A 13509-nucleotide genomic window follows, 5' to 3' on the forward strand; every position below is an offset into this window, starting at 1 on the left:
TCCCCAATACCTAGAACAGTGCCTGGCACCTAGAGGGTGTTCAATAAATGTTGAATGGATGCACAAACAACCGGGAATGCATTTGGGAGTAAGTATGCATGTGATTCTAAGTGTGCCATGTGTTCACGCAGCTCCTACAAGTTGGTGCAAACTATCAGTATGCTTCCACATTTGAGTGTATTCCTCTGTGGGTTGATGTGACTTAGTGTGTATTTTTGAAGGTTCCTGCAAGTATGTTTGACTGTGTCGGTGGTACTGTGCCTCAATGGTTCTTTGCGTGTCTCACACGTAAGCACATACCCAAGCTGGAACATGATGTGACTACACAAACATGAATGTGTGAGGCTGTGCCTGGGGCTGTGTAATGGGCCTCTGTGTGGGGATATGTGACATGGCTGGTGGCTCTAAGTGTGTGCCTAGGAGTGTTCTGTGTTGGGATGCCGGGTATTGAAGGACATGCACATGTGACTGAACATGTCTGTGTTTCTGTATGAGAGAGATGTGTCTGGTTATGGCATATGGATGTACATGGGGTACGTGTGTGGGGATGTATGTATGCCTGGGGTTGTGTGGGACTGAGTATGCCTGATTATTTCTGTGGAGAGCAGGGTGTGCAGTATTTCTGTGGAGAGCAGGGTCTGGGGCCAGGTGGGTGGGGTGTGAGTGTGTGGCTCGGAGTGCATGCATGCATTTCTGTATGTGTCATCGTGCGGGGCCGTGTGCTAGGCCTGTTCTGCAGGAACCCATGTGACCATAAGCAGACACCGCAGGCAGCTGTGCCAGTGTCTCCCCGCACTGGCCAGGCTCTCCTCCAGAGGGTGGGTGGGCAGGCAGGCTGAGGCTCTGGGGTAAGAGACTGCTCTGGGCCCAGGGAGGTGGTGCAGATCGACCAGTTCCTGAAGGAGACTGCGGCGCGGGAGGCCAGCGCCAAGCTGCGGCTGCAGCAGTTCATTGAGGAGCTCCTTGAGCGGGCTGACCGTGCCGAGCGGCAGCTGCAGGTCATCAGCAGCAGCTGTGGCAGCACGCCCAGCGCCAGCCTGGGCCGTGGAGGTGGGGGCGGTGGTGCTGGCCCCAATGCCCGGGGCCCAGGCAGAATGGTGAGTGCCCACCTGCCTTCCCTCCTCTACCTGCACACCTGGCCCCCCACAACCTCACCTTTCACGTGGCTGGACATCCCCCCATGATGCATTCGCCCCTTCTTTGGCTTTTACCCCACCAGCAGATGCCAGGAACAGGGGAGCCCCTCTGATTGGGCAGGAGTGCCAGTGCCAGCCCCCGAGGCTGTAGTGAGATGTGATTCAGTGGCCCCAGCCCTCGGGGGCTATCTCTGCCCATCCCTGCAAATGAGAGTCCAGGAGCCACAAGCTGGGGTCTGGGGTGTTGTGTGGGTGTGGGGAGGGGCTGGTGAGCCTGCCTCTCTGGGCTGTCTGTCTGTCCATTTGTCCATCTTTCCCAACTATTTTCCCTTCTCTCTCCTCTCCCCCATCTCCTCTCCATCTTTTGCCCTGTTTCCCCTGCTATTCCTGCTCATCCTCTTGCCTCCTCCGCCCCTCTCCTTTACCTCCTGCTCTGGGGGCCCACAGCGAGAACACCACGTGGGCCCGGCCGTGCCTAACACATATGCAGTGTCACGGCATGGCTCCTCTCCCAGCACAGGGTAAGCCTTGGGCCCAGCCCACCCCATGCAGCCCACCCTCACCCTGGAAAGATCCGCTGGCCTGTCTGGGGCTTGTGTCACCCTCCTGCCCCTACCCTCCCTGGGTCACGTATGTCTGCCTTTCCACACCCAGAGGGGGCTTTTGGAAAGCAGGGCGGGTGGGTTGCCCTCAGCTGATGGTAGGGGCAGGATGGGGAGTTTGGGTAGGCCTGGTGCCTCTCACCCCTTACTGTGTGGTCCACCCTGCCCCAGGGCCTCCAGCCGTGTGCCAGCCGCATCCCAGAGCTCAGGCTGCTATGACAGTGACAGTCTGGAGCTGCCCAGGCCAGAGGAGGGGGCCCCTGAGGACAGTGGTCCTGGGGGCTTGGGCACACGGGCCCAGGCTGCCAACGGGGGCTCAGAGCGGTCCCAGCCCCCTCGCAGCTCAGGCCTGCGGCGCCAGGCCATCCAGAACTGGCAGCGCAGACCCCGCCGACACAGCACTGAGGGGGAAGAGGGTGATGTCTCCGACGTTGGCTCCCGAACCACTGAGTCAGAGGCTGAGGGCCCGTTGGATGCGCCCCGCCCCGGGCCTGCTATGGCTGGGCCATTGAGCAGCTGCCGGCTTTCAGGTAGGTCCCGGAAGGCTGGGCAGGGGGACACAGGTCTGAGGCAGTGAATCTCCTGGGCCCCTGCACCCCCCTCCCCTTTCCCCAGACTTGCTCACCCCTCCTACATAGCGCCCTTCAAGCCTGGGGCAGGAACTCTTGTGACAGGGCAGGGCTGCAGTGGCACAAGTATGCTCAGATTGTCTGTTGCACAAGGATGCCACATCTGGGGGGCAGGGGGGTCCATTCACGTGGTAGGCTCATCAACATTTACAGGAGAACAGTTGAGTGTTGCCTCCAAACTCTGAAGCCCGTGGTGCGGTGGGGGAGAGGCCCCCCACCATATTCACAGAAGGCACCACATATATGTGGGTGGTTTGGGAGGTGAGAGGGCTAGGGTCAGGGGTGTAGCCACACCCCATCTTCTGGGCAGCCCCATGCCTGCCTTCTGTTTCCAGAGGCCTGGTTTATACTCCAGCACCACTGCCCCCCCAACCCCTTTCACTCTCCAAATCTGATGTGTTGCCTCTTGTAGGGGGTGAGTTTGAATGATATATAACCTTAAAAAGGAAGTTTACACAAGGGATGCCTCTTTGTAATTTGTAAAACTGGAGATGGGGTACCACAAAGGACAGGGAGGCAGAGGCCCCTTTTCCTTCCTCCCTAGGCCTTCGTACCACAGCATGTCCATTCCTCTGCAGATCCTGCCCTGCCCCAGCTCCCCACACACATCCCCACACCAGCCTTGACCCTCCACACTCACTTTTGAACCCCTGGTATTCTGCAGCCCGCCCCGAGGGAGGCAGTGGGCGGGGTCGGCGAGCAGAGAGGGTCAGCCCCTCACGCTCCAATGAGGTCATCAGCCCGGAGATCCTGAAGATGCGAGCTGCCCTCTTCTGCATCTTCACCTACCTGGACACGCGCACACTGCTGCATGCTGCCGAGGTCTGCCGAGACTGGCGCTTCGTGGCCCGCCACCCCGCAGTCTGGACAAGGGTGCTGCTTGAGAATGCCCGTGTCTGCTCCAAGGTACCTGCCCCTGCCTGCCTTCTGTGCCCTGCTGTGAACCCACCTTTCCCCCTGGCTAGAATCTGGCCCCTCGAGGTCTGGTCCTTGCAACCCTTACAACACTGTAGTGCCAACCTGGCTTCCCTGAAATGCTCTCATGGGGCCTTCTATCCTGGGGCTGGCCCACCTCCAGCCAACCAAGTTCAGACCCCTTCATCTCCAAATGCCCTTCCCCTCCCCCGCAGTTCCTGGCAATGCTGGCTCAGTGGTGCACCCAGGCCCACTCTCTGACGCTGCAGAACTTGAAGCCCCGGCAGCGGGGAAAGAAGGAGAGCAAGGAGGAGTATGCCCGGAGCACCCGGTGAGGCCTGCGATGGGTGGGTGGTGGGTGCTGTTGGGCCACAGACCTGGAATTAAGTAAGGATGTTTCCCAGAGGAGGAGGTTGCCAGCTCTCTGACCTCTTGGTCATCCCCAGGGGCTGCCTGGAAGCTGGGCTGGAGTCCCTGCTGAAGGCAGCTGGGGGGAACCTGCTGATCCTGCGCATCTCCCACTGTCCAAACATCCTCACCGACCGCTCACTCTGGCTGGCCAGCTGCTACTGCCGTGCCCTGCAGGCTGTCACGTACAGGTGGGTCAACCGACTAGAAGCATGGCCTATTCCCTCTAGGCCCAGGGTCCTACCGGATCCCTAGGCGCTGCATAGCCTCCCCCAGGGTTCTCAAGCAAAGGGATCCAAGAGCTCTATGGCTGAAGGGAAGGAAGCCTTGGCAAGAGCAGAGGCCACCAGTGTGGGCGACTCCAGCTTTGTCTTGTATATTTTCTTTTTCTTTCTTTCTTTTTTTCTTTTTTAAATGGAGACGGGGTCTCGCCGTATTGCCCAAGCTAGTCTGGAACTCCTGGGCTCAGGCGATCCCCAACCTCGGCCTTGACCTCCCAAAGTGTTGGGATTACCAGTATAAGCCACCCTGCTGCCTGACTAGCAGCTTTGTCTTTTCACAGGAGTGCCACAGACCCCGTGGGCCACGAGGTCATTTGGGCCCTGGGCGCAGGCTGCAGAGAGATCGTCTCCCTCCAAGTGGCACCACTTCACCCCTGGTGAGCCCTGGCAGGTTTGGGGGATAGGAGGGGGGACATGGTTGGGCCTGGTCTGGGGCTGAGGACTTAGCAGATCTGAGCCCATTCCACAAGCTATTAGGACAGATCCACACACATTAATCTGTCCATTGAGGCATTAGGAGCAGGGCTTTAAAATCAGACCTGGTTGGTCGAGCACGGTATCTCACGCCTGTAATCCCAGCACTTTGAGAGGCTGAGTCGGGCGGATCACCTGAGGTCTGGAGTTCGAGACCATCCTGACCAACATGGAGACACCCTGTCTCTACTAAAAATACAAAATTAGCCGAGCGTGGTGGTGCATGCCTGTAATCCCAGCTACTCGGATGGCTAAGGCAGGAGAATCGCTTGAACCTGGGAGGCAGAGGTTGCAGTGAGCCGAGATCGTGCCATTGCACTCCAGCCTGGGCAACAAGATGGAAACTCCATCTAATAAATAAATAAATAAATAGATAAATAAAATCAGACCTGGGGTCATGTCCTGGCTTACTGGCAGTGCCACCTTGGCAATCTCAATCATGTCTTAGTTTCTCAAACTGCAAAGTAAAGGTGGTATTAGGAACTATGGACCTTAGGGCTGTTGCTCGCCCAAATGAGATCAGGTACACAAAGCCTGCAGGGTCCACAGTAATCGTTCAGTAAACACCAGCTAAAAACCACCAGCTTTGTTTGACATATGAAAGGTGGTTCAGGGAGGTCAGTGTATGAAAGAGCTGGTCATTGGAGAATCCAGGTTATGAAATCATTTCTCACTCTGTTTGGAGTTCCTCTAACACACCAGGCTCTTTTGCTCCCTACATTTTGCCTCTCTCCACGCGACAGCTCCTCCCAGTCATCCAGTGTGCCTTCTGTAACACCCTGGGTAGAGTGTGTCACTGCTCCCCTGCCTCAATCCCCACTGCATTTTGCCCTGACCCCTCTGTCATCTACTTTGCAATAATTTCTTTTTTTTTTTATTTAGTTTTTGAGACAGAGTCTTGCTCTGTTGCCCAGGCTGGAGTGCAGTGGTGCAATCTCAGCTTACTGCAACCTCCACCTCCCAGGTTCAGGCGATCCTCCTACCTCAGCCTCCCAAGTAGCTGGGACTACAGGCATGGGCCACCATGCCCAGCTAATTTTTGTATTTGTAGTAGAGACGGGCTTTCACCATGCTGGCCAGCCTGATCTCGAACTCCTGACCTCAGGTGATCTGCCCGCCTCGGCCTCCCAAAGTGCTGGGATTATAGGCATAAGCCACCGCGCCCGGCCCTACTTTGCAATAATTTCTTTATATGTCTATCTCCTCCACCAGATGGGTTGTTCTCAAGGCAGAATCTAGGAATGTCCATTTCTGTATCCCTAGTACCAAATGCATAATAGATGCCAGAGAGATGTTTGTTGCCTGGGCAAATGTTGAGGGTTGAAGTGTTAAGGGAAATGGCATTTGGTGTGAATGGAAAGGAAAGTTGGGGCAATCAGGAAGGGCCTTGCTAAGGAATTTAGGTTTTTTTGCATTTTATCTAGAAAGTATTGGAAGCTATTTGGCGGGATTTTAGATTTTAAGAAAGGGATTAAGATCAGACTGTTAATGTTCTATGCCCCCACAACTTCTGCCACCAAAGAGACTGTCCACTCTTTGAGGGTAGAGACCGTGTCTATGTTGTCACCGCTGTACCCCCAGGGCCTAGCTCAGTTGTTGTTGACTTGATAACCACTTGCTGAATGGCGGAGTGAGTGGATGTAGGAATGAGGGGCTCCCTATCTGCAGTGTGGAGGATGAGATGCAGGGAGACTAGTGCTAACCCAGAGAATGGCAATGGTGGTCTGAACTGTGGGTTCAAGAGTACTTAAGGCCGGGCACAGTGGCTCACACCTGTAATCCCAGCACTTTGGGAAGCTGAGGCAGCAGATCACTTGAGGCCAGGAGTTTGAGACCAGCCTGGCCAACATGGTGAAACCCTGTCTCTACTAAAAGTACAAAAAAATGAGCCGGGCATGGTAGTGCATGCCTGTAGTCCTGTCTACTCGGGAGGCTGAGGCAGGAGAATTGCTTGAACCCAGGAGGCAGAGGTTGCAGTGAGCCAAAATTGCACCACTGCACTCCAGCCTGGGTGACAGATTGAGACCCTGTCTCAAAAAAAAAAAAAAAAAAAAAAAAAAAGAGTGCTTGGGAATCAGAATCTGCAGGACTTGGTGGATGAGATGAGGGCAGAGGAGTCAGGGATGATCCTGGTTCTCTGACTTGACCTGCTGGGTTGTTGGAGGAATGCTTGCCTGAGTCAGGGAGGGGTCCCACAGGAGGAGCATGCTGGGTTATCAAGCATCCAGAGACTTCCCTGACGGCTCCCCCTTCCCATTCTCCAGCCAGCAGCCCACACGCTTCAGTAACCGCTGCCTGCAGATGATTGGTCGCTGTTGGCCCCACCTGCGGGCCCTGGGGGTCGGGGGTGCCGGCTGTGGGGTGCAGGGCCTGGCATCACTCGGTGAGTCTTTACTTGGACTGGGGTGGTGGGTAGTGGGAAGCAGGCATGGGTGCAGTGCTGCCTTGTGAAATCCCACAGGGGCTTGGGGCTGCAGCCTGGGTGGTGGCAGGTGGCAGGGTGGTAGCCAGGGTGCTGGCTGCAAGGGTGACCTGGGGAGTGTGTCAGCAGGATCCCCCTTCTTCCTCTTCCTAGCGAGAAACTGCATGCGGCTGCAGGTCCTGGAGCTTGACCACGTGTCAGAGATCACCCAGGAGGTGGCAGCAGAGGTCTGCCGGGAAGGCCTGAAGGGACTGGAGATGCTGGTGCTCACAGCGACTCCCGTCACCCCTAAGGCCCTACTGCACTTCAACAGTGAGCACTGGGGGAATGAGGGGCAGGGTACGACTATCACCTGCCATGGGGCCCTGTCAGCAGGTAGCCTAACTATCACTGGAGCAGATGGATCAGGGTCTCCATCCAAGGGCAGAGGCAGGGGGACAGGTTAAGAGCACTGGTTCTAGAGCTTGACTGACCTAGGTCCCAGGTCTGGCTCTGCTACTTATTAGCTGAGTGATGTTGGGCAAGTTACTATACCTCTCTGAGTCCTGTATTCCCATCTTCTAAGCTGACTTTCTAGGATGGGTGAGAGGATTAAATGAGATGATATGTGGAAGCCCCACCAAGGACAGTTCTCAGGGTGAAGACTCCTCTCTCCCTGGACTCCAGATCATACCTCCTTGGCTTCCACACCTTTCTCAAACCACCCACTCCACTCTCAGTCACTACTCCACCTGCACTGAGGACCTGGCACCCAGTGTGGGCTGCTCCTGCCCAAGGAGACCACCAGCCAGGACCCTTTGGCTCCTGAGAGGACCCCATGCCAACTGCGCCAAGGTGCCTTGACCCTCTTTCCAAGACCTTCTTCCCCCTTCAGCCACATGGGATACCCTGGACTTTACCACCAGAACTAACTGCTCAGCCTCCAGAATCATGACCTCCAGGCCCTTCTCAGTCGCCTGATCTTCCTCTACCTCCCCCGACTTCACGCCATATCCAGTCCCTGAAGCCCTCTGTTCCCAAGTATTTGCCCCACCTCCCCCTCCTTTGTGCTTCAGCCTGGATCCACGAGCCTCACCTCAGCCACTCCGTTCCTTGCCATTCATCCCCAAATGCCCAGACCATGGTATAGCTGCCCCCTGTGTCAGGGAAGTTCCTAGAGGCTTTGGACAGCTGGTGGCTGCCCACTCACCCTCCCAGAGGCCAATGCAGCCCCTCCTGTGCCTCAGCCCCGTCTACCTCTCCCCGCATCCGGTCGCCAGCCCCCAGGTGGCATGAGTCTGCTCTCCTCTGTCGTGTTCCCAGTAGCTGGCACCTGATTGTCTGATTTCATTAATTAGTGAGAGGAGAGGAGGCAGCTCCACAGCCCAGGCCAAACACGCCCCTACTTTGCTCACCTTTTCTCAGGCATCTGCCGGAACCTCAAGTCCATTGTGGTCCAGATTGGGATTGCAGATTATTTCAAAGAGCCCAGCAGCCCTGAGGCCCAGAAGCTGTTTGAGGACATGGTGACAAAACTCCAGGTGAGGGGTCAGCTCTGAGGCTGTCCAAGACCCCAAGTGGCATCCCTAGACTGGGGCTGGTGACCTGGGTGAGTGTGGCAGGAGGGCCCCACCTGCCTGGCACGGAGGGAGAACTAACCCAGGGTTCGGTCCACAGGCTCTGCGACGGAGGCCCGGCTTCTCTAAGATTCTGCACATCAAGGTGGAAGGCGGCTGCTAACCCGGGTAGGGGGCGGCAGGGCCCCTGCCAGCCCCACACCAGGGCACTCTCTTTGGACCTCAGAGGGACCCTGGTTTGGACTAGACCTTTGGAGGCCGAGTGTTATCCCTGGTTTCTGGAGGGGGACTGTCAAGTCTCCTGTCCTCCTCCTGGAGCAGCAGAGCAACAGGCCTGACCCAGGGCACTGCCTCCCCAGTACAGGGGCTTGGACAGAAGCTGCCCTCCGACCCCCACCCTACCCCGGCTGGAGTAGCCTCTGGCACAGCCAGTGAGGAGCTGTCACCACCAGCGCCTGGTGTCATCACCTGGAGGATCTGCAATAACCACCCAGTGGCTCCTCAGCTGTTCTGGCTGGCCTCTCCTTCCTGAGGCCCAGCCTCCTGGTCAGGAGCATCTGGGGCCCCAAGCCAATGGGGGCTCCACAAGGCAGCTCAGACTTGGCAAGGAGGGCTCTTCTCCTCAACCTTGCTGCAGCCTTCTGGGGGCACCCCTTCAGACAGCCTGCCCAGGCTCTGGATCCACATTTCCTGGGGGTACCACAGCCAGACCTAGGGGCCTGGGAACATGGTCAGCCAAAAGCTGGGGGCAGCAGTACAGTGGGGTAGTGGGGGTGGGTTTGGAAAGGAAACAGTCACCCAGAACTTCTCCCCAGGATGAGACCACCCTTCCAAGGTGGGGGATTGCCAGGGGGAGAAAACTTATTTATTGCTGTAAGACAGGACCCCTCCTCCCAACCCCATACCCCACCGCACACCAGAGCTAAATTCAAAGCTGAAAGGCGCATGTTTCTATACCTACATTCATTCCTGAGGGACCCTCCAGAGGGTCAAGGTCCCAGCCCCAGGCAGCCCTGTCACAGTGAGAAGTAGTTCCTGTCCTTAAGGAATTTCCTTCTAATCCAGGTGCTTGGGCAGGAACCCGATGGCCTTCGGGTCACCAAGGCTGTCTGGGAGGGAGGCACAGGGCCGCCCTCTGTGCTGAGGCCGTGGAGGAAGCCAGGAGGAGGGTGGCTTGCTTTGCTTCCTTGTCTAATTAGCTTGCTTGAAGATGTGGCCTTGGCAGTGAGCCAGACCCATGGGGCCAAGGAAGAGGAAGAGCATCCTCAATAGACTCACTCCCCCTTCCTCGGTCTCCACGGGCCCCGTGGACTGAGGGCTGCACTGGGGTCTTCTGCCTAGGGGAAGTGCTGGACCTGGGCTGGAGCCACTTGGCTTAGAAGCCACAGGATTCACTTTTCACTGGCCTTTGCAATCCCCAAAGGATCAGGTCTCAGAACCAAGGCTCCAAAGGCTGAGGTCTCCCCAGTCTCTCAGAACTCCAATAGTGGCTCAGAGGCCGGGGGTCCTGCCAACTTTCATTTGGAAAGTTCTTTCGAACATCTAAACTAGATCTATCTTAGGGTTTCTTTCTCTCCTAGATAGGATCAGCTCCCAGCCCTAGCCATTAGGCTGCTGGTCCTGGCGGGGGATGGGGTCCCCTCGTTACCCAGTCCTTCCCACGGACCCAACTTCCTAACACAGCCTGGCTTGGACATGAAGACCCAGCCCCAGGTTACCTTGTAAAGAGTCCTCCAGAGCTGGGATCCCATGGGCGCAGCAGCACACCCGGCTCCCATGGCGTCACTCCCTAGCTCTGTCCCAGCTTTTGCTATCATTGCTGACTTTTCCTCCTGTGGCTTGTTCTGTCCCTGCCCTTTGAAAACCTAAAATACCAAGGGTGTTGTCATGCTGGCAACTCCCTGCCCAGGCCTGCACAAAGCCTTGGCTGTGTGTGGCACCCCTTGCCTCCTACCCCAGAGCAGCTGGCTCCATTGGCTTCTCCCTGCACCAGCCCTGTCCTCAGGGGTCAGGAAAAAGCAGCACAGCTTTCTTTCCTCTCCTCCAGAGGCCTGGAAGGGAGGTGAGGGTCCATTAAGGGCCTGGCTGCCTTGGATTTCTTAGTCCTGCCTTGCCAACTGCACCCTGTAGCTCCTGCTCCCTGTGACCCCAGAACCAGAGGTGCTGCCTTCCCTGTCTCCTGGACAAAGCACAAAGGGATGCCCTGCTTGGCTTGAGCCTGCCCAACTGAAGGATTTTCTCTGGCCCAGGGACCTTCCATCCCTGAATACAAGGCTCTAGGCAACTTCTCTCTGGGTGGTACACACTAGAATGCCTGGCATTAGCCCTAGAAAGGAGGTTGGGGTGTATGGGTAGTGAGCTAGGGTGGGAGAAAGGTGGTGCTGAAAGGACAGATGCTAGTTGTAGTTTCACTCATTCATTCATTAGTGCAACAGTACTGAGCACCACCTGCACTAGAGGCAGAGGGGTGAACAAGATACCCTTCTGCCTGGGGGGACGTCCACTTCCCATGGGTTTGGCTATTTCCAGGAAAGCCCCTCAGTCCTCCACCCTGTTCTGGCTGTGTGTGAAGGATGTGTGTGAGCAGGCCCAATCCTTTGCAGCAAGAATGAGAGGTCAGAGTATCCCATTGCACACGCACCCCGGGGCTGAAAGACTTGTGCCCCCTAGCCTTCATGCATGCCCAAGCACTGGCAGCTTTGCAGCCCCTGCCCCACCAGCCCCTTGACGCTCTTCTTTTGTTCTCTCCTCGGGGATGAGCCTTGCTGCTGAGTAGGGAGCTTTTGCTTGCTGGGAGGCTCTATGCATGGATTTTTTTGGTGACCATACAGCTAGGGCTGAGGACGGGAACAGGGACAGAGGGCCTGGCTATCCCTAGAAGCACTTCATCCATCTTTACCCACCCAAAGGGGATCCCTCCACATCTCATACCCAGTAAGATGCAAGAAAGGAGTATCTGAGAGCAAGCAGCCCTGCTCCAGGGGCCCCAGGTATGTGTAGAGGCCCAGTGGGGGTGGCCACTTGGTGTTCCTACCACCCCCTGCCATCCAGTCTGGCCCCAGTACCTACCTGGGAGGTTGGTGTACTTGGCTTAAGTACTTCATGCTTTATTCAGGCTGCTTCCCCACAGCACCGGCAGGAAATGAAGGTGCACTTATATGCATCCCTGCAGGAATAAAGAGTGGGTGGCCTGCCCAACACCACGGCCTTTCCCCAGCCAGGAGAGACCACCTAAGGATCAAGGCAGCTCCTGTTTTCTTGGTTCTGTGACACTCGAGTCTGAGCCAGCCCCTCAGGAATTGCCTCAAAAGAGAAAAACAAAAAAAAGGCCTCCTTCCCAAGGCCTGCTACTCCAAGGTTTGGCTCCATCCCTTGCCTTTGGGTCCTGCCTATTTCCCCACTCCTGGTCTCTTATCTTTGGGGCCACCAGTGGGGAGTCACCTGGGCCCCAATCCCTCTAAGGCGCTAAGTTGAAGGAGGCCTTCCCAGAGTGACTATTGGTGCCAAAGTCCCAGTTCCTGTTGGACTTGGGGTAAAAACAGGAGATGGTGAGTGGGTGTATGGCCCAAGTGCCCAGAGAAGTTAACTCGAACCCATGGGACCTGTCCCAGCCTGTCAGTCCCTGATGAGTGTAACTTCCTTCCCCTGGGGGCCTGGCCCTTCTCTCCAACCCAGTGGCCATGCTTTCTCACCCAGCCTTGTGCCCGGCCTGCATTTCTGTATATATTGCTGTGTATTGTGTGTATGTATGTATTCCTGGACAAGTGTGTTCATCTGCAGCCCTTGCCTGAGGATAAGGTTTAGGATTGGGTAAAGACCAGAATACCAGGGCCAGCTAAGGCAACGACTCCCTCCCCAACCCCTTGGGACCTCAGCCAGTCCCAAGGCTGCCCTGACAATCAGGCAGGCTCCCCACCGTGAGGCCAAGCCTCCTCTGCCACTGCCAGCATGGCCCAAGGGAGGCTTGGCCTTGGGCTTGCCAGCCTCAGCTCTGCCCTGACAAGGGTCTTGTATCCAGGGCAGAGGCCTGAGGTGACCCAGGCTTGCTTTGTGGCTGATGCCAGCAGGCTTGGTTCTAGTGGGCACCACTGGTGGGCAACCTCCATAACTGGCCCTTAGGCCCTACCTTCCTACACAGCTAGGCTATAATGGACCTGAGTGTGAGAGGGTAGCTTCCCCAGCCCCAAGCACAGGCAGAGGGGTGGAGAGCAATTTTTGGTTTTATTTTTGTTTCTGAAGTGGTGCCTGTACCTCCAGCCCCCAGGGGGCCTTCCCTGGCCACACTTCTCTGCCCCACCCAGGCATCGCCATCCCAGCACTTTGCTCCATGTCACCCGTAAGATGCCCTTTGCTGAATGTACCTGAGTGTATGTATTTAAAAGGACTCATATGGGCATCAGAGAATTTATGGCTCTGTATCCAATAAAAAAGATGGTGAAACTGGTCTATCTGCCCCAGAGAAGTAAATGGTATGTGGCCACACTTATCATCTGTGTTATCATGGTCTTTCTGCAGCTCAAGTGCAGAGAGGCAGGTAACCCAGTGGAATGAAGTACAACAAGACTTGCCAGCGGGCACAGTTGCTCACATCTGTAATCCTAGCACTTTGGGAGGCTGGGGCGGGAGAATCGCTTGAGCCCAGGAATTCGAGACTAGTCTGGGCAACATAGTGAAACCCTGTCTCTGCAAGAAAAACTGAAAAATTAGCTCGGCATGTGCCTGTATTGCCAGCTCCTTGGGAGGCTGAGGTGGGAGGATATCGAGCCAGGGAAGTGGAGGTTACAGCGAGCTGAGATCACACCACTGCACACTCCAGCTTAGGTAACTGAGTAAGGCCCTGTCTCAGAACAAAAACTTGCCTCAGGACTGCAGAAAAGCCACCTAGGGTGACTGTCCTGCCACCGCTCAACCCTGCTTTCAGTGTGTGTATCCAGAGGAAACGCCTTGAGATACATCATTTCTGACTCTCTGCTAGGAGACACTACCTTCAAGGACAAAACCAGTACAACAGGGCAGCAGGCACTGCCTAGCCCCTCCCTGGCTTGGCTGCCTCCTCAAGAGGCTCTGGCCAGCCAATCAGGCTTTG

General features: G+C 56.3%; 1 protein-coding gene across 3 annotated transcripts in view; it reads left to right on the top strand.

The window, feature by feature from the left end:
- Positions 1-12869, top strand: part of FBXO41 (F-box protein 41) — a 29824-nt gene extending 16955 nt beyond the window's left edge. For all 3 annotated transcript variants that reach the window (XM_031007849.3, XM_031007848.3, XM_063695805.1), the window contains 11 exons: positions 872-1097; positions 1584-1657; positions 1910-2268; positions 3032-3273; positions 3498-3613; positions 3729-3881; positions 4253-4348; positions 6710-6828; positions 7021-7179; positions 8272-8387; positions 8524-12869. In XM_031007849.3, coding sequence (XP_030863709.2) covers positions 872-1097; positions 1584-1657; positions 1910-2268; positions 3032-3273; positions 3498-3613; positions 3729-3881; positions 4253-4348; positions 6710-6828; positions 7021-7179; positions 8272-8387; positions 8524-8586 — 1723 coding nt within the window. In that variant the 3' untranslated portion in view covers positions 8587-12869. The remainder of the gene's footprint in view (positions 1-871; positions 1098-1583; positions 1658-1909; positions 2269-3031; positions 3274-3497; positions 3614-3728; positions 3882-4252; positions 4349-6709; positions 6829-7020; positions 7180-8271; positions 8388-8523) is intronic.
- The last annotated feature ends 640 nt before the right edge of the window (positions 12870-13509 follow it).

The sequence above is a fragment of the Gorilla gorilla genome, chromosome 12 (genome assembly GCF_029281585.2).
Source record: "Gorilla gorilla gorilla isolate KB3781 chromosome 12, NHGRI_mGorGor1-v2.1_pri, whole genome shotgun sequence".
Classification (NCBI taxonomy): Eukaryota; Metazoa; Chordata; class Mammalia; order Primates; family Hominidae; genus Gorilla; species Gorilla gorilla.